This window comes from Mytilus galloprovincialis, chromosome 5 (genome assembly GCF_965363235.1).
Source record: "Mytilus galloprovincialis chromosome 5, xbMytGall1.hap1.1, whole genome shotgun sequence".
Lineage (NCBI taxonomy): Eukaryota > Metazoa > Mollusca > Bivalvia > Mytilida > Mytilidae > Mytilus > Mytilus galloprovincialis.
In genome coordinates this window covers 28328293-28354183 of record NC_134842.1, presented here as the reverse complement: position 1 = coordinate 28354183, position 25891 = coordinate 28328293, and the positions used below count along the sequence as shown (strand labels likewise).

The window sequence follows — 25891 nt, the reverse complement described above, 5'->3', positions numbered from 1 at the left end:
AATACAATTATGTTAATAATAAAAAAAAAGGGGGAAGTGGTTTTATGACTACCAAGAAAGAAGAAAAAAAATCCCTTTATTTTGTAAATGGATTTAAAAATAAATCAACTGAGAGGGGTCCAAAACAGTTTTGAAAGTTAAGAATTTGCACTGATGCTTTTCATTTATTTCCTCCTGTCAGAAGTGTTTTTGAAATGCACGAACAGTAAAAGAATTTTTGTAACTTTTGTTTAGTATTTACTTTCTTCACTTTAGACTCTTGAAATAAACCAGATGTAGTACTGAAGTATGTTTACAATTACAGAACAAGAAATTAATTAATTATACATACTGATATTTACTGAAAACTAGTGAAAAGTAAACTGTAAATAATTGTAAACTAATGTTTTCATAATTAGAGAGAGAAGAGAACGTTCATTCATTGTTAAAATAACACAAAACAGCTGGAATACATTTCTTAAAAGTTGTTATATATTTAATGCAAATTTAATTTTTGACAAGATATAATGTTTTTCCAATTAGTTTGGTTCTTTAATTATCATTTATGATGTCTCATTAATATCAGGCAGCAATTTGTGCATTTCTTTTTTAAGTTTGATTCAATATGATGTAGTTTATGCATGAGTTGCATTGGATAGAAATCAACATTATTCAAATCAATATCAATACATGGAAAAATCTTTAACTGGTTCAAAATTCATCTTTCATTTTAGATGTTCCCCTAAACAGTCAAAGTCTTACACGTGTACATGTATTCTTGCACTTGAATAAGGTCTATTTCTATCAGTCACAAGCTCATATGTAGCATTTGCTGAATTTATAAAGGGAAAGATTTTTTTTTTAAAGCAGATCTAGTTTTAAAAGCAGAATCAAAGTGACCATAATTGATAACATGTAAATTAAGGTATCCCTTAAAGACCATAGTCTAAGATCCCAATTTAACACCAAAACATAATCAATATTGACTACTGAAACTAGAGTTTTGGCCACAGAAACTGCTAATAACAAAAGTAGTGTCAAAATTGAATTCACATTCTTGTTTTACTCCTTTCAGATGGTCTACAGATGGTGAATGTATCTTATTGCCTGACTCTGGGATCGTCCAGTATAAAATATACAAAGAGCGTCAACGATGATAAAGTATTTGAAAGTATTGTTCATGGGATGGTAAGCATCTTATTGTAAACCTGTTACAGTACTGGCAACATGTTACACCTTTTTTTCTTGCAACTTAAATTGTCAGTTGTTTTAGTGGTAAAACGTTAAATTACAAAAATAACAAAATTAGTAGAGGAAAATTAAAAATTTAAAGTCCACAATCAAATGGCAAAATAACAAGCTCAAACACACCAAAAGAATGAATAACAACTGTCTTATTCCTGAACTGGTACAGACATTTCTTACAGTAGAAAATGGTGGATTAAACCTGGTTTAAGGGCTAGCTAAACCTCTCACTTGTATATCAGTCCCAATTAATGCAACTAGAAACAGAAGCTATTTCAAAAAATATAAGCAGTTTAAATTTGGCTTGGTGGTTCATTTTAATTTAAATGAACTAACCAACATTTAGTTTGGTCTGCTTAAAACATATTTTTTATCACTAGTAGGAAAAATGATTAGTAGATATGTAGTTTGTGGTTTCAATATATTTTGCATTGTATGTTGAGGTTCTTAAAATGTATAACTAAAAAATAATTTGGCCCCCAAAATCAAATTTCAAAATTCTTTTTCTTTTCAGATTTGAATATTGTATCTATGTACTGCACTAAAACTTTGCTTCTTTTTAATGTACTTTTTATATTTTATGTATTTGTGAATTTAAAGTTCATTTGGTACATGGTTAAATCACACAAAATATGGAATATTTGAGTAGTTATATAATCATATGCAGAGAAAAAATAAAGTGCACAACCCCCACCAAACAAAATATCTTCCCAGGAAGTGCATTTTGTAATTATCAATTTTGTTGAAAGACATATTTTGCAAGTGATATGGGATTAGAGATTATATATGCACACTTCACTACACAGTGTATGTAATTCTATGGTTTAAGCTGATATAGACGTGTAAGTAATTTCCCCAAAAAATCAAATTAGGAATTAATCTAAGAAGAAATGTAATCATGATTTCTATTAATTTCCCAAAAAAATCAAATTAAAAATTCAACTAATAAAATTGTAAGAAGTTTCAAAAATTAAAATTAAGCAGGATAAGTCATCAACATTTAATTTTCACAGTAATTATTTCTCTCTATTGATGCTATTTATAATCCGAAGAAGAGACTAAATGTAAAAAATGACTAGAAAAATTTTGCTTGTGACTGTAATTACTGTTCATATCTTCAAGACTTGATATTGTAGACTATATTATTCCTTGTATTGACGAAGTAATTATTCTCACAAGAGCAATATTCATTATAATCAGCATGAAAAATAACTCTCTATCATCCCTATGGGATGGCATTTTATTGGCTAAACACAATCAGTAATACTGTAGTTTATAATTGGGTAATTTACCATACAAGAAAAACTATTTACAAACTAATTTCTATACTGTTTATAAAGAAAGAGGAACTGAAAATAGATATTTTATTTGTTAATATCCAGTCATATTACAGGCTGCATGGCCTCAGGGACTCGTATAGAAGGAGATGTTATGATTGATCACTTAAAACAATATTGACAGCTAGGAAAGAATTTGAATAATTTTTATCGAGTTAATATCAGATAATGTTATTTTCTTTACAAGTATTATAGATATACATGATAAATCATATAGTCTTCTGATAGTTCAAAAAGGGAAAGACCATAAAACTTTAAGGGGGCGGGGGGTATGTTTTTTTTCCTACAAAAAATATTCTACCCCCCCAATCTGTTGAGAAAAAAAAATGCTCTGGTAAAGCAGTTGACAAAAAACATATTCTGAATTCTGAATCCAGATTTTGTCAATACCTTGAAGTTAAATTGTTGCTCCCTAAAAACAAATGACATAGCATATTTTGCAAGATGCTTGTTATCACCATTTGCATTTGTTTTAATAGGAACTTGACATCACTTGCTTACTTATTGCTTACATAACTTACAAAATATATTGATTTTTGGTTGCGTAAGTCCAGTGACAAATGTTTCATTTATGTTCAGTACAAAATATAACTCAAATTCCTATATTTACACCCTGTTTGGATAAGGCTGATTATTTAAGGCTTAATTTTATTGAGGATGTCAAAAACTAAGTTTGTGATTACATCAGTAAATGGCGAGCCAATAGGTCAATGATATTTGGTAGGCACTGGTGTTAAAAACACTCAATTTACCCTTAGCCATCTTATCTGAACATTTGCAATGGATCAGATAGTCTTATCTAGACTTTGAAGGCAGTGCATTCTGCCTGGCACCAGTATCTTATAGAATAGCACAACTTATCAGGGCTCACGCTATGTAGCAGGCAACTGGAGCATGAAGTGGCTTTCTCATCCATCACTTTGCTTTGCCGACTTTCAAAAGCTATATCAAGTCACCTTGTTGTTCACAATATTTGCTTTCAGTGGCTTTCGTCATTAACAGTTTAAGATTTTTACAAAGTTTTAATAAAAAGTTGTATTTATGATCTATGTGTTGATTATTTCAGTTTGGACCTCATGAAGAATTATGTTATGATGACTTCAAGAAATGGACCAATCACAACTTACCTCATATTTACTGTGGTGTACATAATTGGGTGTATACTATCCTAACAGGATCTAAAATGCCTTCAGAACAGGTAATGTACATGTAAGATACTAAAAGGAGATTTGGTGGTTGAGTGGTCTAAGGAGTTACTACTGTAATTAGCCAGTCAACACTGATGCTGTGAGTTCGAACCCAGCTTATGTGGGTGCACAAGACTCCAATTGGGGTTGTTGGTTTCCTCTAGGCACTCCAGCTTCCTCCATCAATAATAACTGGCCACCTTGAAATAGCCTAAAAATGGCACTAAAATACTAAAACATCAACAATCAATCAATAAAAGGGGATATACAAAATCAAAGAAATACTTATAGTTTCTAATTTGAATTATACATTGTTATACCAGAATCTCAAATGAAAATTGATTTGACTTTTGCTCCTGTAAAGTAGAATAAACAAAGTCTCCTTGAAAGTTTGAAAATTTAATGAAAAACATGTGATTGAATGTAAATTTGCTATTTTTGTCATTTCAAGAGCTACCGGTAAAAAAATGTTTGTTTTTTCGCTGACTGTTATTTTAAATCTCTAAAATGCCTTTTTTTTTCAATTTGCAATCAGTTTACTCTTTTTCTTACAGGAAACTGCTCCCGTTCCAGAACTTGAGAAGTTTGAGCAGGACAAACATTGTATGAGTATGGGAATGGTGTGGGCATTGTCAGCAGTTATCCCAGCTAGTTATACACATATAGATCAGAAGGAGGAACAGTCAGAATTTAAAAATCCATTACTGACATCATTTAACTTATTAATGAAAATAGTAAGTAATGGATATATCTATTTAGATATCAGAAGATGTGGTATGAGTGCCAATGAGACAACTCTCCATCTAAGTCACAATTTGAAAAAAGTAAACCATGACAGGTCAAAGTACAGCCTTCAACACGGAGCTCATGCCAAACAGCAAGATGGTCTAATCTATATAAAAAAAACAAGAAGTGAGAAACACTTATGCTCCACATCAACAAATGACAACCACAGAACATCAGGTTCCTGACTTAGAACAGGTGCAGACAAATGCAGCAGGTTTCTTTTTTTGTTAATTAAGGCCAGAAAAAAAGGTTAAATTCTTTAGCTGTGATCCCTATGACTGCCACATTATAGATTTTTTTTAGTCTTCAAAGTCCTGAAAAATACTAAAATTGCAATTACATTTTTGTATAAATCAATCTGATATTTTTGTCCATTTTTCAAATGCAAAACAAAAAAAATCTTTTTTTTTCAGGCTAGATTGAGCAGATGTCAAAGCTGGACCTCATTATATAATAGTAGTGAACATGGACTCTCACTTAATAGGTAATACAATAATTAAGCTCAAAAAGCAACATTTAATTTTTATGACCAAATAAAGTTATACATGTTACATCATTCAGCTAAGAGGTCTCTTTTTCAAAATACACATGGAAAGTAAATATAAAAAGATGCGGTATGAGTGTCAATGAGACATCTCTCAATCCAAGTCACAATTTGTAAAAGTAAACCATTATAGGTCAAAGTACGGCCTTCAACACAGAGTCTTGGCTCACAACAACAGCAGACTATTAAGAGCCCTACAAATGACTTAGTGTGAAACCACTCAAACAGTCTCATCTATATAAAGCAAGAAACACATATAAACCACATCAACAAACAACAACCTCTGAACATCAGGAAGTGACAAAATCATAGAAATACCTGGTTTATATAAATTATTTGTAAAACCTTTAAATGTTGCACTGATACTTTTGTGAGTTTGGTTTACATCTATTTGAATGACTCATATGGAAAAAAAGAACAAATTGTTTATTTAAAGTTTATCTGTTATATCTGTGAAAAGAAGTTTTTTTAAGAAAATAATGTTAAGCCACTCTTAAAGAATATTTTGTTTGACATTGCCTACCTTGTAGAGTTGGGTAGGAAGTAAGGGATTATATTTTGTGATATGTTTCTTAATGTTTTCTTCAAGAAAATGGTATAAGAGCAGGAAATAATCTTTAAACAAATTGAAATGATTTGTGACTTAATTTTTTTCGGTAAGGCTTCTTTTTAGGTTGGTATATAAGTGGGCAACATTAAACAGTTTTAATATTAATTTTTGGCCTTATAATAAGTTTGATTTTGATGGTTATAACATTTACCATGTTTGCTGTTCATTCTAGAAGTATGTCCCTTAGTTACCTGCAAAGTTGGGTTTACTTTAATTAATTTGAAAATACTTCATTGGTAAAATCTTATGAAACTTTAAAAAAACACACAAGTCATAACACATGAAAAATACAATACAGATAAAGTTCAATTTTAATTTTGGTTGTGGCATATACCATAACATATTGCTTATTTCAGTAAATCTATGATAACTTTATCACAATTTATAGTTTTAAATTTCAGCCTAAAAAATCTTAAGTGTTTTCTTGTGATTATAAATTATACATATTCTTTTAACAGGTTTACAAATCATGTTATTTCGTATCATGGTCCTACAATAACACTTTTGTCATTTGAAGGCAGAAATATATACTGTATAGCTCAGGATACAGGATGGCGGTAAGAAGTGTAAAAAAACATATAAAATTTTAAGTAGTTTTGAATTTATTAGTAATATCTAATTTATTTATGATTTATTTTTTTATTCTATTGTTAGTGTTATTTTTTTTATACTATTGTCATTGATGGTGAGCTTGCCTCTTTTCATTAATATTGATGAACAAGTCTGTTTATATTGAGTTTCACCATGAAGTCTTTATCAATTAAATGAATGTTGAAACTAAATGCAGGCTTAACATAATGAACTATTTATTTGAAATTATCCAGTAAAATCCAGTAACTGAAATATAATTTATATCTTTACAGGGAAGGAACCCACAGATTTGGAGGAGAGGACACTATGCTATTACAGATTACACCAGTATTTAGAGTAGTACAAGGTTAGTAGATATAAGATGATAACCATAGTAGAGGACACCTATACCATTTCTTCCTGAACATGCATGAAATATTTGTAACTGGACGTTAAGCTACCAACAATCAATCAAACCATACTATTTGTTTAGTAATGCATTACTTTTATCCAAATTTGCTTTTGGCTGCAGTCAAGTTTTTTGTTATTCATAACTGTTAGAGACTTTTTATACACTTTTGTTTATACAATACAGACTGCCATACTTGGCTAAGCAAGTATAGGTGCAGAGGTTTTTATTTCTATCCTGCAGATACTGATGATCTCAATTTTCAAAGTGCAATTTTAATCTATTTTACACAGCATTTTATTCAATCTAAATATGTCTATTTATCAAGGTTGTGTAGTTAGGTTGCTGTCTCATTGACATTTACTCTTTCTATTCAAGTGTGCAAAATATATTTTATTACTATCAAAAGCACATTAAGGTGGCTCGGGCGTATTCGAAGTTTCTATCAGAAGTGCCGTATTTTTGGTTATTTTATTCTTTAAAGAAAATGATTCAAATTGGTCCAAAAAAAAATAGGGGGTCACGGACCATTTAAGCTCAAAATTTTACTTTTAAACAGGTATGTAAAAGGGACCATTTTTCAATGAAATGATAGGGGAAATAGAGTTGTTGACATATTTTTTTCGGAATATCAAAAAAATGTTCTATGACAATTGGTCCAAAACTGTTATATGAAAGCTGGAATATAGCTTCAAAGAATGAGCCAATAAAAAACATAGGTCACCGATAAGGAAAAAAAAATATTTTACCTTAAAACCCAAATTTTGGCGGGAAAATGGTGAAAATGGGTGAATTATCATTTTGACCCTTTAAAAAATACCGATAATAACGAAAATATTCTATTAGTTACATAACTACAATGATTTGACATTTCTATTCAATCAAAATATTAAAAAAAATTATATCGAATTTACGACAAATACTTTTGTAATTCATGCGTGAAATTATGCGCAGTCGAATAGTCCCGAGCCACCTTAAAACTGCCATTTTTAGAAATCCTGCTTTGTGATATATGTCATACATTATAACATATATATATATATTTAAAAATAACATTGTGACAAGGGAAGTAACTCATTAATCTAAATAAATCTTATTTGTTTGAATTGGCTTGTACTTGAAAGCAATTTTTAAAGGATTTAGATAAAATCTCAACAAATGTGCAGATGATAAAATCTTAAACACACTCAGCAGGACAATACATTCAAGAGATCACCACTTGACCTCGTAACTTGTTGATTACAATTATAATGTTTAGTCTTGAGAGTACAACACTGTACATAGATGTGTATTGTTTTTGTTTCAGCCAGTGGACCAATGGTATTATGGGTGAAATGTATATAGATATGTTTTATTTTTGTTTCAGCGGGTGGACCAATGGTATTATGGAATGAATATTCAAGAGATATCAGACAAGGTATCCATATAGGAAAAGATCCTAAATCTTTGATTATAGTTATCCCATCAGATTTTGACAAAGTTGAGCATTATGGAGTTAATTGTGCTATAAATAAATTAGAGGTAAGAATTCTTCCATAGAAACTTCATGTACTGTTAATTCAGAAATGATTGCTTGCATATATTATACGATTTTAGAATTTTTGATTTTTGATTTTGTCTTCTATTGATAGGCAAGTTTTCATGTGAATTGCAATATTATTAATTGCGCTAATGATTGCTGTTCTTATCTAGGCATCTGTTTGACATTAGCAAATAAAGAAACACCTTGTTTTGTTGGTAACTTGCCTCAAATTAGTTACATCACCATGACTAGTTTTGCCTCTCTGACAGAAGAAAGGATTCAAGATTGGTTATGCTTTACCAAAAAGAACACTCAAATAATTGCAATAGCAAAGAAAAACAAGTTAACTCCACGAATAGACAAACAAGACAGCTATGTATATTACTCTTGTGTACATTTGTAATATTCATCTTTCCTCTATTTTGATTTGTACATACATGGTAGAATAAGAAGTAAAAACATTATAGAAAGCGCCTACTTAAGATTTTGTTTCCTTTTAAAAACGTTTTAGAATCAGAAAATAAAAGTAGATAATTTGAAAATGAATATGGGTGACCTATAGGGTTGTTAACTTCTATGGCATGTTGTCTATGGTGGATAGTTGTCTCAGTGGCAATCATACCACATCTTCTTATTTTTATATTAAATTTAGTAATACACTTTTTATAGGTGTGGGGTTGTGGATCAACTGCTACAAAGGATAAACAAAATGAACAGAAACAGTGGGAGAAAAAAGAAACCGAAAAACATAAACAGAGAAAGGTATAATTGTACAAAATATTGTGGAATATTTTCTATGGATTCATAGTCGAAATTGTATAAAATCCCAACACAATTTATGCCTTGGGGAATGAAAATTTACCCTTATGGTGTGATAATTAATCCTTTGAATCTACCTTTGGGAATGAAAATCAACTCTCTTCTTTATAATTAAACTGGAGAGAACAGTCCTTTCAGAATCTATTTTTTCAAGGCTTACAAGCTTTAAATGTGGGAATTATGAATATACTATTATGAAAAGCTTAAATTTCTTATTTATATATTTTAACAGATTTATATAACTGTTAATGAAAAACAAATGTTTAAAGTAATTTGAAATTTGGAAAATGAATAAGAAACAGAAACTTTCAGAAAGTAAAATAATTTTAGACTTATAAATTGTATGCATGAATTTGAAGCTTAAAATATATTCCTTATTGCAAATTTTTATTATTGTATAGCTTTCAAAAATTATAGTTGTTTTTTCTTCAGTTAAAAGAATGCAGATATAGGAAAACTGATTTGGAACTTTGTCCACTTTCATTTAGTGCAAATGTAGTTAGATTGTTTATATCAATTTCAAATTTAGAAATCCACATGTCATTAGTACATATTTATAAATTGATAATAGATAAGAGCATGTAATTATTTGTAACTGAAGAAAATATCATATTCTCCGAGTTGAAATTTTCTTTACTAACTACTTTGCCTTTTAACCTTTTGTGTTTTCATTTCTTAGTTGAAATATTATTATACCTGCCAGCATAGAATCTCCACAGGGATTCTAAGCACAAGAGAACCTACGCTATCTCTAAAACATGTCATAAGTGTTATGTCTTACTTGCTATGGTTTAGAACAAGTAAATGTTTGCCAAAATGTCATTTTGACTTCTTTGAATGCTTTTTTCAGGAACTGTGAATTTATTTTTAGTTGAACATTTTAAATCAAGGTTCACCTTTACTAATTAAACCAACAGAAATTAGTACCACATGCATAATAATGAATCCACAGTTTGCAATTTAGATAATGGATTATTTTAAAATTCAAGTCAAAACTTCTCACAAGAGAAATCACCCGTAAATCATGAATGTTGGCAGGTCTGAATAATTTGTAGTCATTTTAGAGTTTATTATGTTTTCCTGTTTGTTATTCTGCTTTATCCTTGATGTGGTATGAACTTAATTTCTATAATCCACAGATTGAGAGAAAGTTTAGCCGAGTAAGTTACAATGAAATACACCATCATAATAGAAATAGTTTCAACAGCTAGAAAATACCAAAGCTTTACAGGATCTGTTATTACCTCCCTTGTCAATGTTTATGTGACTTTGATATCATTTAAGTGAATGTGTTTGTTATCAGTTTTCATGTTAGAGTCCAGTAATTTTTTTTGTAATGGAAAAGGAGACTTATAAGTTGACTGCTTTTGATTAATAATTGGTATTAAAAATAAGTTCTCTTTTATTAATTAAATTGAAAATATAAACCGCTTTGTCAACTCTTTTTTTTACATCAAATACCCCTGAAAACTTTAAATTATGAGTAAAAAATTAAATACAAATCTTGTTACTGGTATGTGTGGTTTTTATTTGGCTGCTACATTTGCTAAAAGGCTTTTTTTTAACCAACAAAACTATCACAAAATTAAAAAAATAATGCGGGGACACATTTGTTAATTAATATTTCATATGGTGTATTCTGTTGAAATATGGTGATTTGTTTTTCTTATGAAATTATCTTTTCTTATATTGGTGTGGATTTTTATATTCTTTTATCTTTTATTATGAAATATATAATCAGAACTCACCCACTATATATACTTTTATCCCCGGCTTAGTGTATATCTAGGATTTTGATTGGTTAACGCACGTCGTTACAAAACCCATAGCCCCTTGGTGTTTCTAACCCATATCCCAGGACGTTGCTAACCATTATCCCGGGGAACTTCACGCAAGTTTTCCTTAGTTCCATCATTGTTCCTTGTGAAATATTGAATTCTGTAGATTATCCATGATGTTTGTAATAAAATATTTAATTCATTAACGATTTTGTCCTATTATGCCGATCATTTACACTCATTTCATTACATGCATCACTTAATTGACTGCCACATTTTCAAGGAATGGGACTACTGACCTAGCTATGCAATTGACCCACGTTGACGTCACACCATCTATGGCGTAACGCTCACAACATTGAGCGCCAAATTTGACTCATTCCAGTTTCTCTGTCTTCGTATTAAAAATGTCTTATATTTGACTACCTGTAGGGTTCTACCAAAGGAAGTACCCTACACCCCGTAAAAAATATGTAAAATTTCTAAATTTCAATAAAACTTTTTTAGATAATGAAAAAAACGTTGTTTTCTCGTTACACTTTGTACCCGAATTTCCATAAAACTCACCCGATTTGGACTAAGACCGGGGATAATATTACTATGTCGTTTGATTCATGACATGTTATAATAAACTGTTTGATCAAAATATTTTAGAATCTGAATTTACATCTTGTATGTGGATTTTTTATTAATTGTTTTTTTCATTCATGAATCATCTTTAATGAAAAGAAAAACTAAATAAATAAAAAAAAGATGTCATCAAAAGGTTGTCAAATTGAGAAAACTTCCAATAAAAAAATAAGAAGATATGGTATGATTGCCAATGATACAACTGTCCCACAGAGTTCAAATTACTTTGGATTCATTTGCTAAAAACATGCATATTTGTGGATATTTGACTTCGTGGTTTTGCCAATCTCTCTGTATACAAAGCCTAACGAAAATATGTTATTTTTTTGAACATTTGAATTCGTTGATCATCTTTACTCACAAAATCCATAAAAATTGGTATAATAATTAATCCACAGTAATACCAAATAAGGACCCTTAGACAACGTATGTAAATCTTGAAAAACCTACTAATAATCCATGTAACAACTTAATTGTGTGACTAACAATAAACTGTTGTAGATTTCCAAAGGTAGGTGTTATTATATGTGTAATGTATTTTAATTTCAATTGACCAATGATAAATAAAGTCTCATAATTTGATTTATTATATTTTCAGTTGAAACTAGAGCAGGACTGGGATGAAAATCCAGACAAACAGATTTTAAATTGGGGAGGAATAAAGACTGAACACCAATATTCACAAGGAGGAAACTTTTAGAATTATCTCCCCTTAGAACTTGAAGAGTTATCTACCTTTGTATGGTGCTGAAGAAATCCATGTCAATTTGCAACACAATCGTTATTTAGATTATAGTTTTTTTTCAGTGTATCAAAGTCCCTACCTACATAAAGCTAGTATTAAACACATGATATTTTTATAAACTTTGCATTTACAATTGTTTTGTATTTCATCACAAAATGTTTCAAAATATTTTTTGCATTCAAAAGAAAAGTGATTATAATAAATATGTAATTGCTAAACTGTTTTTTAAGTTCAGTCAGTGTGATAACATTTTTCAAGCTAACATATAAATGATAAAATATTCTCAAATTTTAAATAAATCAGAACATTTGTGTCTTTAATACTGTGGATTCGTTTATTTTAAGTGGAATCAAATTTTGTGGCTATATGATTTAATGGTTTTGCCAAATTTACATGTAAAGTTACAGAATATTTGTATTCGTGTTATTGATATACCTGTGAAAATTGGTACGCAGCATACAATGAATCCACAGTATATAGAATTTGAATACAGTCAAAATAAAACGTCTTTGACAGACAAATGACATGTTAGAATGAATATAGAAAACCGTATTATTTAACTATAGAACATATTTTAATGTGAATGTATTTATGCATATGCAGAGGGTATATTACATTTCAGGGTAACTCTCAAATAATTTTGAAGCACAATGAACTGTGATAACTTACAACTATACACTGTTAAGAACACTGGTTATTATTGATGGATATTAAATTTGTTTTGATTTGATTTTTGTTTTTGTCTAAGGTATCAACAACATTATTTTAGTTTTGATGTTTATCCAATCACTAATCTTGAAAACTCAACAAATGCATTGAAAGTATGCAAGTTATTATATATATATTAAAGGGGATTTGTTTTTACCCATACATTTACTAATCATTAATTCTGGTTTACATATTGTAAGTATGTAGTTACTTAATAGATTTAAAATTTTAGACCCTTCTAAAGCAAACAGCAAGACTTCTTAAGATGCAATTCCTTTCTTTACAGGAAATTATTAATTTTATTAATTATACTGAACATGATCTGAAAGTGATAGGGAAGTGGTCTTTTTTTAGTCGAGCATTTTTTAAGATTGAATATATATTACTTGACAACCAAGTACACATTTTTGTTATATCATTTGTTGGACATTTCAATACTGATTAGCAAAGGCATGACATAAAAAGAAAATTCTGACCATTTCATAGAATATGTTTGTTTGATGGCAAAATTTTATAAGCTATTAAAATTTTTATCAATATTATAGTTTTCTGAACTTCAAATATTTCTTGTTGCCTGGTTATATTTAGGACCTTGATGAAAATATAAAACATTATGTTTATATGATATCTAAGTTATTTTTATCATAAAAAATTATTAAAGTAGTCTTATTGGCTAAGAGTGTTGTTGAGGAAAAATTACAAGACTAGTTTAGATTGTAATGTCAATATGGTGAAACCTGTTCAACTGAAACTTTTCATGAAGAAGATAGTACAACAATGTAGTAATTTTGGTAAAAGGGTATTCAAATATACTGAAATGAAGTGAACACATGTTTTTTGTTTTTACATGATAGTTGAATATGTTTGATGTATTGTACTTCCTTTGTTTTAAACAAGCACTTTTCATGCAGTAGTGAATTAACTATCAAAAGAAGGAACAGGTTAAAATAACTTATTTATATCATTTGAGCTCTCAAAACTGTTCTTTTCCTAAGTATAGTTTGATTAATTCCTAAGTGGAATTGGTATAATTTATGTAGAAATTTTAGTTAATCTTTGAATGTTTTATTAGTTGCTAGGAATCATTTAAACTTGTTTCATGATTGTATAATTCAACATTAGATTTTTATTTTCTGGGAAGTAGATATTAAATCCATTATTTGAGAAGAAATATCAAAATTATATATTATCATCTTGGAAGAGAAAATTGTATAATTATAGAAAATATATTAACCTTGTGTTGATTACAGAGATATCAATCAGTTTATGAGATTTGTAACTTATCCTTTACCTCTATTGTTAATATAATGATACCAGGAGAATGTGAGGAATCCTGAGGCAAAATGAAAGATTAAAGGTGGTATGACTTACCACAGACCCTTGATTAAAACTTCGGACCCTATAATCATTTTTATCTGTGTCTGAAATTTTTTTTTTGAATGATCCCATTTTGTGGATTGTGAATTTCAATAATTGAATTCATAGACTTCTGTCATGTCTGTTTTGGCCTGATCGCAAAATTAATCAATTAATTGCTGATAGTAATATTTTATTTTTTGTCTAGTGGGAAGCATAGGCATTTTTAAGAAACAATTAACAATGGTAGGACATTATGGCTTCATAACAACTCTCAGATCTCATGAGCTAATTGATATCTCTGTTGTTTGTGATTTATAGTGCAGACTCATTGGAATGTAACAATCCATGCAGGCATGGAACCTTGGGTTTTGTAAGGAAATATTAATGTTTAGTTTTCATAGTTTCTTTCTGAATGTGGAATGAGTTAAAATGTATCTCAAGTAATATGTGACAGTTTTTTCATGGTGTAAGCACAGAGAAAAAGAAGAGTTTCAGTCACAATGTTTAAGCCTTGTATATTGTGGTTTATAGTGAAACATTTTATGCAATAACTGGTCAGAATTGAATTTGACCTGCTAGTCAAGCCATTAGTCAGAATGAAATAAAGAGATATTACTTGACCTTTAACCTATGCAATTCTTGTAAATCAAAACATAACCAAAACCATCTCATATCTGCAATTCATTATGGAAGCTGCCAAATGCAATTGATAAAAATTGATAGATATGTAATAGCAATTTTGATTTTATCACTGTTAGACAAATGGGTGTGCTTGGATGTTTTATATCGCATTAATGTATTTAATATAAATTTTGAGAAAACATTATTGGTCTTGTGTGGCAAAACGGATCTTTTTATGAAAACTTAATTCTGAATATAAAAATAAGTAGGTGAGATGTGATTGCCAATTAGACAACTCTCCACCAAAGGGAACACATATAGGTAACTATGCAGCTTTTAAGGAAAACCAAAACCAATACCTAATAGTTAGATATAAGGCTGAATGATGACCTTATTTGATGCACTAAATTGAAGTTTGATGTAAATAAACAGTACTTATGCGCCATTGTATGAGTTAGAATATGACTGACTTGAAAAAGGATGATTTAAACCACTATCATCAATCCTTTTGTATAAACTGAATAAATTGACATTTTAGTTCTCAAGATCGCACATCATTACATGCCAGTTAAAAAAAAGACGCAAACCATTGTATTAAATGTTTAAGATGTATAGGGCTTTAGAAGTATAAATGCCTGGAAATGACGTCTACAGTATAATTTATTTAACATGCATTACATTTATATTATTTTTTAGGTGCTTGTTTGTTTACTGAAGTGATAATGTTCTCTTTGTAATATTTTATGTTACATTGGAATAAAAGGCTTAATTTTTCATTGATAAATTGTAACTTTATTTTCCATTGGTGCCTATTTTGTAAAGGCTAGGTAATCTGAAATATGGTATGACTTATTTGAAGGATCCTGTTATTCTGATAACAGTGACCATCAGAGGACAATGGAAGTCTCTAATTCATTGTTAAAAAGTAAACTCAGAGGAAAATAAAATTGGGAAGTCCCTAATAACATGGCAAATTCAAATGACAAAACACATCAAAAAGGAATGGTCAAGAACTGTCATATTCCTGACTTGGTACATGCATTTTCAAATGTAGAAAATGGTGGAGTAAACCTGGTTTTATAGCGCTAAACCTCTCACTTTGTTGACAGTCTCATCAAATTCCGTTATATTTACAATGATGCGTGAACTAAACAGACATTATAAATAAAATAGTCAAAATATCGGTACAGCAGTCATCATCGTGTAACAATTTTAAAAGGAACAATTTAACAGAACACAAAAACATCTATCTACAAGTCTTGTGAAATTCTTATGAAATGAACATTTTGACCAAATTGCAATTTCACAAAAAAACTAAACTTAGAGGAAAATCAATTCGGAAAGTCCATAATGACATGGCAAAATTGAAATACAAAACGCATCTTTTAACTGAACAGACACAATAAATAAAATAGTCAAAATATGGGAACTCAGTCATCATCATATAACAATTTTAAAAGGAACAATTTAACAGAACACAAAAACATCTATCTAAAAACACATTCATTGATGAAAAATATCCTACTTACAACCCTATTTGACCTCATATCCACTTAGTGGCCACAATGAAAGTGTTGCTGAAACTTTTTAATGATATGTATGTTGTTCTTTGTCAATTAAAAGTTATCATTAATTTTCGAATTGCTTTAAAACAGTCCAGTTTATGCTTTTGATGTTGCCTTTATCTTTAAATATAAAATTTAGAATGGGAATGGGCTATAGAAACAACAACACAAACAAAGAACAACAACAGCTCAAGGCAATCAATGGGTCTTGATAACAGCAGAAAATCAAGCACACTGATTGGACTTGAATTGGGATTAATAAAACACAGTGGGATTAAAATGGTGTTGTATGCCCGTAATAGAAGAGTATAAAACAACTTGGAAAAGGAGTAGTATGAAAATTGGGCTTTAAATAATTAAAAAAAATAATTTCAACTTTAAAATGACTCCTAACAATACAGATATGTCTAGAAATTTGAAAGAATGTTTTCTAAATAGCCATAAATTGGTATTCTAATCAAAATTACTTATAAGGGTGCTTTATTTTACCACTTTGCACTTTGTTGACTTGACCATTGTGCATGTCTGTCCGGTTGAATAGTTTGATTGGATGAAACAAATGACAATTTGGTCTGGACCTCAAATGAACTAGAATAGGTAAAGAGCAACTCTTGCAAACAAATCACTGTTGAACTTTATTTTATACTGGAAAAATAAGAGTCATGGTATAAAAAAATATGGCCAACATTTCTATGTTTCTGTTTACTAACCGAAGTAAGTCATACAGATCATTTTATAATCGAGAAATTAAAAACAAATTGACTCTTACAGATTTTGGCTTTGGAGTAATTCCCCTTAGGCCTAGAAAAAAATAATATTCATGTTGTAACACAAGAAATAGTTATTATATTTTTTTTATTAGAAGTGTTGTTTTTTTCATTGAAGGCCACTGCTATTCTCAAATAAAAATATTGTGAAGTAACTGGTTTACTAGCGTACTAAAACAACTAATCAATCAAATGTCTATGTCAGCTGCTATGTATTTCTTAGTACCAATGCTGTAAACTTTCAATCTATGTTATTAGAGAAGAGGGACGAACGATACCAGAGGCACAGTCAAAGTCATAAATCGAAAATAAACTGACAACGCCATGACTAAAAATGAAAAAGACAAGCAATAGTACACATGACACAACATATAAAACTAAAGACTAAGCAACACGAACCCCATCAAAAACCGGGGGTAATCTCAGGTGCTCTGGAAGGGTAAGTAGATCCTGATCCACATGTGGCACCCGTCGTGTTGCTCATGTTATAACAAATCCGGTAAATAGTCTAATTCGGTAGGTCACATTCATGAAAGGGAAGGGGATTGTAGTTACGACGTCGGGAACATCTTCGATATCATCTTTGAAACGATTATTCCATTACGGTTAACCAACTCGTGATGGCGTCCGTAAAATTTACGAGGGGATGATATCAACTTCACCATCTGGAACTCTTGGTTTAATAGCTTCCTTGTGAGCAGCAAACATCTCAAGAAATATCATGACAGGAAATACAAGCACAGAAATATCGTATAAATTGGGAGATATATATCCCGTATGCAAGTGATTGACCGAATACGGTTTAAACTACATTAGCCATTTTTCATTGAAGTTGCAACACTTGCCTATGTGTATATATGAAGATGAAAGAATAAATCATTTTCCTCTCAAACGATGATTCACATTCGTGCATTCTCTCTTGCATATCCGCTATGTCACATTGTTTATGTTACTTCGTCACTACAAAGGAGAGGCTAAAGAAATAAAAGGTATCTTTTAACATATAATTGATAACGAACTGAAAAGACCATGGCAAAGATGAAAAGAAAAGAAACAAAAGCGCACAAAATATAGCATAGAAAAACTAGACAGCGCAACATGAACCCCGCCAAAAGCATGGGGTGATCGCAGATGCTCCAGAAGTGTAAGCATTTGACACCCGTCGTCTTGCTCATTTAAGTGTAAACCCGGTTGATTTAAAGAAAGAGTGTTGTTCGACGTTATTAATGCCAGTTGTCTTAGGCAAAGGCGTTTAATTATTCATTAAGCATGTTATTAGAAATTATAGGTTGCTAGTAGTCAGCAAAATAAGAATACTTGTAAACATATTCCTATCAGAATTGACATGTTAAACATTATTCATGCATGAATTGGTACGTATATAAGCATATGGGTTATTTGATTTGACTGTTATTTGAAATCTTTGTTATTCACTAACGCATGCCAATTACATGAATTACCAGGATTCTCTATATATATTGCAAAGATGAGTCTTGTAGAATTTGGAGACCACAAGTGGACATGGGACGACACACTCTCTTGTTTACTGATTGACATTAATTAGAATAAGAATGAAATACCTCATTGAAAAAATTGATTACGTATTCATCGGAATAGAATGGAATATAAAAATTGGAAGCAGGTTTCGCATCAATAAATTTAAAAAGGTCAGGCGAAGTTTTTCACCATTTAGTCATAGTGAGAGTGGGCTTATCATGGTCAGCAATTCTACAAGATATTCAGGAATTAACTGAAATGCCTTTTCGTCTGATTGTTTTAAATGAAGAAAGCGTTATCCTTTAACTTCCAATTCCCCTGATTATTCCACATTCACTAAACAGTTGAACAGTTTGTGACTATGTTGTACTCACCTATCTCATCGAACTAGACATTGTAGCGTACACACTAAAGTCTGTCTCATATTTTGACTTACATCTATAAATTGACTTGAAAGGTTTGTTATTAACAACACTTAACGACAAAAGTTGGGACTTCAGCTTCCCAAATGTGAACTTTCCATTTCTATGTAGCAACACTCATGCTGTTAACATTTCATATCAAAACTCGTCTTTGAACAGTGGTATACTACTGTTGCCTTTATCTATCTTTTAATTACAAAATTATAAAACAAATATGTTTACAGTTTCAAGTTTAAAAGTTTATTTGTTTCTAATCACAAGTAATTAACATATAGAGATACTTCTAAAAGGTTATCACTGTATTTTCTCAGTATAAAACCTGATAAAACCTGGTTCAAATAGTTCCACGAGGGGCGAAAGATACCAGAGGAACATTCAAACTCATAGATAAAAAATAACCTGACAACGTTTGAAACAAAAAATAAAAAGATAAACAAAAGTACACAAAACACAGCATAGAAAAATAAGACTAAGCAACACGGACCCCAACAAAAACTGTGTGTAATCTCAGGGACCAAGGAAGAGTAAACAGATCCTGTTCCACATGTTGCACCCGTCGTTTTGCTCATGTTATTACAAACCCGGTAAATAGTCTAATTCGGTAGGTCACATTCGTGAATATGGAACGGGGTTGAAGTAACGGCATTAGGAACATATCCGATATTATCTGTGTAACCGATGATCTATAACGGTCAACCAACTCGTGAAAGCGTCATTAACATTTACGAAGGGATGCTTCAACTTCACCATTTGGAACTCTTCGTTTAATAGCTTCCATGCGTGCAGGAACCCTCTATCAAGAAAATCATGATAAGAAATGGAGATATATACACCGTATGCAGGCGCTGCTATAATGTTGCTACCTCGTTGCTACATAGAAATTAAAGTTCACAATTGGGAAACATCCCTTTTGTCGTAAAGTTTTGTTTTTAACCGACCCTTATTGTTAATTTCTAGATGTAAGTCAAAATATAAGGCAGACTTAACTGTATCTGTTGCATCCTTGATCTCTAGTTCGATGAGAAAGATACGTTCAACATAGTCAACATTGTGTTATTTATTGAGAAAACAGCGTAAATTAAAGTTTAAGGATATTGCTAACTTTCTTTTGTTTCTTCCTAAGATGTTCCTGTAAGAAGTCAGCCCCATCAGAATAAAGGAACAGGTCGGCAAGAAGAGGGCCCCAGTTGGTTCCCATGTGAATGCCGAATTTTTTTAATTTTTTTTAGATAAAACGTCCTCCAAACATAACAACTATGTTGTCAATAAAGAAATGAAGCATCTTGATAATGTCAGTTTCAGTGAATTTTATGTTTGAAAGAATAAAGCGACTTGAGATCATCCCTTCGTAAATTTTACGGACGCCATCACGAGTTGGTTGACCGTTATGGAATAACCATTTCACAAATGATATCGGATATGTTCCTTACGTCGTAACTACAATCCCCTTCCCTTTCATGAATGTGACCTACCGAATTAGACTATTTACCGGATTTGTAATCACATAAGCAACACGACGGGTGCCACATGTGGAGCAGGATCTGCTTACCCACCCGGAGCACCTGAGTTCACCCCTAGTTTTTAGTGGGGTTTGTGTTGTTTATTCTTTAGTTTTCTATGTTGTGTCATGTGTACTATTGTTTTTCTGTTTGTCTTTTTCATTTTTAGCCATGGCGTTGTCATTTTTTTTTAGATTTATGAGTTTGACTGTCCCTTTGGTATCTTTCGTCCCTCCTTTTTTTGAGACTAAGATCTTTGTCTCCCTAAATGTACCTTTAACATGTTTAAGGGAGTTCGCTTCTCAGTTTCAAAATAGTTAACTTTTCAAAACACTAGTTTTTATTGATAAGTGATTAATAAGGGAATCAAAAGAACAAAAAAATATACAGGTCAATGTGCTTGTTTTTAAGATATTTGCCATCATAATTTTGGCGGGACAATATTCTCTCTTGACTTTCCATAGCTTTATCATTGACATGTTTAAGTTCTCAAAAACTGGGAGTCAATGGGCATATTTTTTTAAAGACATTCAAATAGATAAAACCAGAGGATTCCGAAAATCTGACAAAAAATTTAAAAGATGACAAGCGAAAATCCTTAAATGATGGTTTGAGGGAGCAGTACTATGTTCTGTCAAAGGTTCAGCATTTTTTACCAAATCCATCAAGGATAGCTCATTAATTTTGATGAACATTATTTTAACCTGAAGAAAATTGTTGTATGTGCTTTTTTTTATTTCCATTTTCTTGCAATTAAGTTTTTCTTCTTTTGGCAAGATATTACTTTTACTTAAGGTGTAATACCACCATTGATTTTTCCCAATTAGTCTTTGTTAAATTTTCACTTTCTAAAAAATGTGAAGTGTTCATCTTTGTTTCAAATAAAGAAATACTTGGCATGAGTAAAGTGTTATCATGTCCAGTACTATAGATAAAAAACCTCACATAACATTTCATTGCATATAAGAAAATAACCATCACTGGAAGTTTACTAAGAAATTTCTCCCCTTATTTTATCTGTGTACAAGGCTTAGTCATCATGTAACCTCAAGCTTACATAATATTCTATAGAAATCCCAAGTAAAAAATTATGGTGCTTTAAAATATCCAAGACATATGTTTATGACACAGAAATCTTTTACTGCAATAAAATGTAGGATTAATTACCTACAACTGTCAAATTGAAGAGAATATTTTTTCGACCTATTTTCGTATACATGATTTGGTGGTGTTACACCTTAATATAAAAAAATGAAAAGATTAGCCAGCAAATTGACAAAATCATGCATTACATGCTTGGTTGAAAAGATCTAGTAAATCAAACACAACTAGGCTATGAACAAGTTATAAAATAGTTATCAAAGGTACCAGGATTATAATTTAATACGCCAGACGCGCGTTTCGTCTACATAAGACTCATCAGTGACGCTCAGACCACATTGGTTATAAAGCCAAACAAGTATAAGTTGGAAGAACATTGACATGATTGAGGACCCAAAATTCCAAAAAGTAGTGCTAAATACGGCTAAGGTAATAATATATTTTAACCGACCCTTATTATCAATTTCTAGATGTAAGTCAAAATATAAGGCAGACTTAACTGTATCTGTTGTATCCTTGATCGCTAGTTCGATGGGTAAACTCAATAATACATTTTACACATTATGCATTAAATGGATAGAGTATTTAAAATCAAACGTATATGACCTTTTAAACATTCCAGTAACATAAATATGGCTAAAAGATAATGAATTTCCAACAGATTTTTAAGTTACAAAAACTTATGTGTGTGACTTTCACCATTGTATGTCATATATTTCCACATAGTCCTGTCCACAAACAAAAAGAGCATTCGAATCGATGTCAGTCCATATATCTCTAACGTTCTTCAATTTTTCAAGTTTTTCTATCAATGGTATCAAGTTTTGTTCATTTTTTGATATAACACTGATGCAACAATTGACATCTGCGACAAAAAGAATGCCATCTGGCCCAAAAGCCAAAGCTACTGGTTTTTGTGTGCACGTAACAGTATTTCTAAATTTTCTCTCCTGAAATGATGTGAAGCTGACACTTTTTGACTTTTGTTTTGTAACAGCTAAGCGACTTGATTCCTTATCGACTGCAAGGTCATCTACTGCTCCACTTGTAAAAGTCTGCATAAACTCACTCAGATTGTGCATATCAGGAGTCTGCAAGACTTCGTCGCTCAAAATATACAACTTTTCGTCAAACATATCAATTCCACATACATTTTTTTTGAAAGAATGAGCTTTTACTTGTTTTATTTTGTCTTCTTTTATCTCACAACTTACACCGCGATTGCCATTGAAGGTCACAAATAAACGTTCACTACTTTTGTCATAACAAATGCGTTTTGGTTGAGATACTAGGTCCAAGGAAACGGAGGTGACAATCTGGTTAGTTTGTATGTTTATGATTTCACACAGTTCAGTTGAAGAGATGATAACACATTTTTCGGAATTTAGACAAACACCACTCATAAATTCTTTTTCTTTAATCCCTAATATAGACCGAAATTTAAGTGATAATGTCTCAAGTTGAACACTAATGGATTTGAATAAATTGTTCCTTTTATCTGAAATTTTGTTGATATGTTTTAAAACTGATATTTTCCCTAGCATTTCAACCTTTGACAAAGCTTCTGAATTTTCCGTAAAACCAGTTGACACATCAATATCCTGATTTTCATTCAAGAGGCTTTTGATATTTGATTCTTTATTTGCTAATTCAGCCTTAATATTCTCTTTTGCTACCAATGTTTGACTTCTTGATCCAAAGGAGTTTACTGTTCTTAATCTTGAAATCCAATCATCTAAAACTAATGTGTGTCCTTGTGCTTGTTTTATGACGTTATCAAGTTCGGTTAGTAAATCGTCTTGCATTAAACCTGAATTTTTGATAAATGTTTTACAGAGATCGTCCATTCTTTTCTTCAGATTGGCGGTTGTTGAAATAGCTTCTTTTTCAATGGTCTGAAAAGATGATTTTAAGCTTTCTTTATTTCTAGCTTTTGATTTGATCAGCTCGTTTAAACTGCATTTTACATCATCTAATTCAATCAGAAAAAGCTCAATATTTTCTGCTTTTACGTCACCCAATTCTTCTATATATTTCACTTCACATGTTCTATGGTTTACAGTTAGACAAACAACGCAGCATAGAACTGAATGGTCTATACAGTAAACGTCTAACGGCTTCGTCTCGTGTTTACTACAAAATTCATTTGTTTCGGCCAAGAACGTAAAGTCCTCGTTAGTTGTAGTGGTAATTGGAAAAGTTTTATGTGTTGTAGTAGTCCTAAACCGACGATGAAGATCGCAACATTTCTGACAGAGAGCTTCACCGCAATTACTACACCAAACTGTGGCATCGATTGATACATTCTCAGAACGTTCACATGGGTGACATTGTTGTTTATTTTGCATGGTTGGACGATTTGTATAATTTTTTTGGCAACATTCAGCTATTAGAAGATCATGAACCCAAGTAGAATTATGACTAGTTGGATTGTTTATTTCGATTTCGACCCTACACACTGGACAGTTGTATGTTTTTTGTCCCGGTTTATTAGCGGTCGATATTATATACTCTGATATGCAAACTTCGCAAAATAAATGGGAACAGGGCAAAACTTTTGGTGTTTTCAACGTCTCTAGACAAATAGCACAATCTTGAGTAACATCCGCCATTTCGTTTTAAAACGAAAGTACAAAGTACAAAATTAAATATAATACTATTAGTTGAATAGTCGTTTGAACGTGTTGTGAATCCGGAAATATAAAAATAATTTACCCTATAAGATTATTCACATTATTATTAAGTAAAGCTATTTGAACAGCGATATGTTTTAGTTTAACTAGAAGTTAAGGTATGACGCCTTCCAAGTTTACTTGGGCAAAAAGCATTATTAAGTTTATTTTTTATTCATTTATTGTGAGTGCGTAAAACCACATTCATAGTTCTTTGTACAAAAAACTTCAAAGAAAAAGGAGGAGAAACATGCTCTTATGCATATTATTTGATGTATTTGTGCCTGTAGTACAGTCTATACCATACCCAACTTGCTGGTTAGTTTTGGTTTAGTATAATTTTGATTATTTTCGTCAAATAAGCTTTAACTGTGTGAATTTTTATTTAAATTCACACATGTGTATATAATAAGGAAGTAAAGTGGATAAAATTTAACGAGAGGAATTATGTAAGTTAGGTAAATATATTGTGTGGAATACAATTAAAATATGTGTATATATTCCAAAAAATGCCCTAGAAAAACATTAAATATCTTTGATACAGTTATTTTCATATATAGAAGAAATTGTTTATTGGCTGCTTTCCATAAAAGGTCAACATAATGAGTGAGGTGAATATCTCAAGAACATCTTGAGTAAAATAGTTATATTGTTTTGCATGTAGATCTCAGTGCAATGGAACATTCACTTAAAATAAATTATGTCCTTAAACCACATTCACATGTATTATTCTGATTTGGCAAAATACATTTTCCTTTTGCCCCTGAAACCTAAACATGGTAAATGTATCTCAAACTGGAAGTTATTGCACCAATAATACATGCGTTATCATTATTTGCAGGTGACCGTCACTTTGATCTCGAATATTGGAACTAATTCTCCACTACGATAGAGTTCTGAGTGCATGTCAATAGACTAACAAGGGGATATCGGTTTTCATCTATTTGAAAATAAGATTATTATGTCATTTTGTTTTTAAATCGTTTGAATTTAACATCAATTTCATTCAAGATAGATAGCTCTATAAATGTTTGTTGTAGTTGGAGATTACTCTGACGTCCAACGGGTATTTTGTCTGACATGCTAGGGTCATTAGACAACTCAGTATCTTGTCTGGCTAAAAACAGATAAAGAATAATTATTCAATACATATTAAGAAGACGAAATGCAGAAAATACAATGGCAAACACAACGTCAAATGATAGATGAAAAAGGCAAAAATTGAGTAACACGAATCACATCAAGAAATGGTCAATACTTCGCTTCATTATTGGTACTTCTCGTGTTATTTCTGTCAAAAAAAATCCGTTATGAGTCGTTTTCGTAAAGGCCAGCGGGACATATTTGTGGTCATCGGTGACATATATATTGCATTTAAGTCAACCAAATAATTTTGACGTCCATAAAATTTGTGAAAAGATGCATGAATTCTATGTTCAGGTTCCCTGTAAGCATCATCATTCAGTCATGAAATCATTATATAAAGCTCAAGCCCTGGAATGTGGCCTTCTGGAGAGGT

The 25891-nt window shown here is 30.9% G+C and overlaps 2 protein-coding genes across 3 annotated transcripts in view; one reads left to right on the top strand and one right to left on the bottom strand.

Annotated features, from left to right (window-relative positions):
• LOC143075539 (uncharacterized) overlaps positions 1 to 14848 on the top strand; it is a 51144-nt gene extending 36296 nt beyond the window's left edge. Inside the window, exons 5-14 of one of the 2 annotated variants that reach the window (XM_076250980.1) lie at positions 1055 to 1167; positions 3628 to 3759; positions 4303 to 4482; positions 4948 to 5018; positions 6147 to 6245; positions 6552 to 6625; positions 8034 to 8188; positions 8859 to 8951; positions 10148 to 10168; positions 12015 to 14848. In XM_076250980.1, the coding sequence (XP_076107095.1) occupies positions 1055 to 1167; positions 3628 to 3759; positions 4303 to 4482; positions 4948 to 5018; positions 6147 to 6245; positions 6552 to 6625; positions 8034 to 8188; positions 8859 to 8951; positions 10148 to 10168; positions 12015 to 12116 (1040 nt within the window). In that variant the 3' untranslated portion in view covers positions 12117 to 14848. The remainder of the gene's footprint in view (positions 1 to 1054; positions 1168 to 3627; positions 3760 to 4302; positions 4483 to 4947; positions 5019 to 6146; positions 6246 to 6551; positions 6626 to 8033; positions 8189 to 8858; positions 8952 to 10147; positions 10169 to 12014) is intronic. The other variant, XM_076250981.1, reaches the window with a different exon arrangement.
• A 7547-nt stretch (positions 14849 to 22395) lies between these two features.
• On the bottom strand, positions 22396 to 24048 carry LOC143077042 (uncharacterized). Its single transcript, XM_076252928.1, has 2 exons — positions 23095 to 24048; positions 22396 to 22821 (listed from the first exon to the last, which is right to left on the bottom strand). The coding sequence occupies exons 1-2, from the start codon at positions 24046 to 24048 to the stop codon at positions 22396 to 22398; spliced, it is 1380 nt and encodes a 459-aa protein (XP_076109043.1).
• Between the last annotated feature and the right edge of the window lie 1843 nt (positions 24049 to 25891).

What these genes read in the sequence shown, in the direction of transcription:
- LOC143077042 (XM_076252928.1), bottom strand. Translation starts at nt 24,048, where the DNA reads ATGCAAAATAAACAACAATGTCACCCATGTGAACGTTCTGAGAATGTA. An exon ending in AAAAAGAATTTATGAGTGGT is followed by an intron (nt 22,822 to 23,094) that starts GTTTGTCTAAAT and finishes TTTGACGAAAAG; the next exon opens with TTGTATATTTTGAGCGACGA.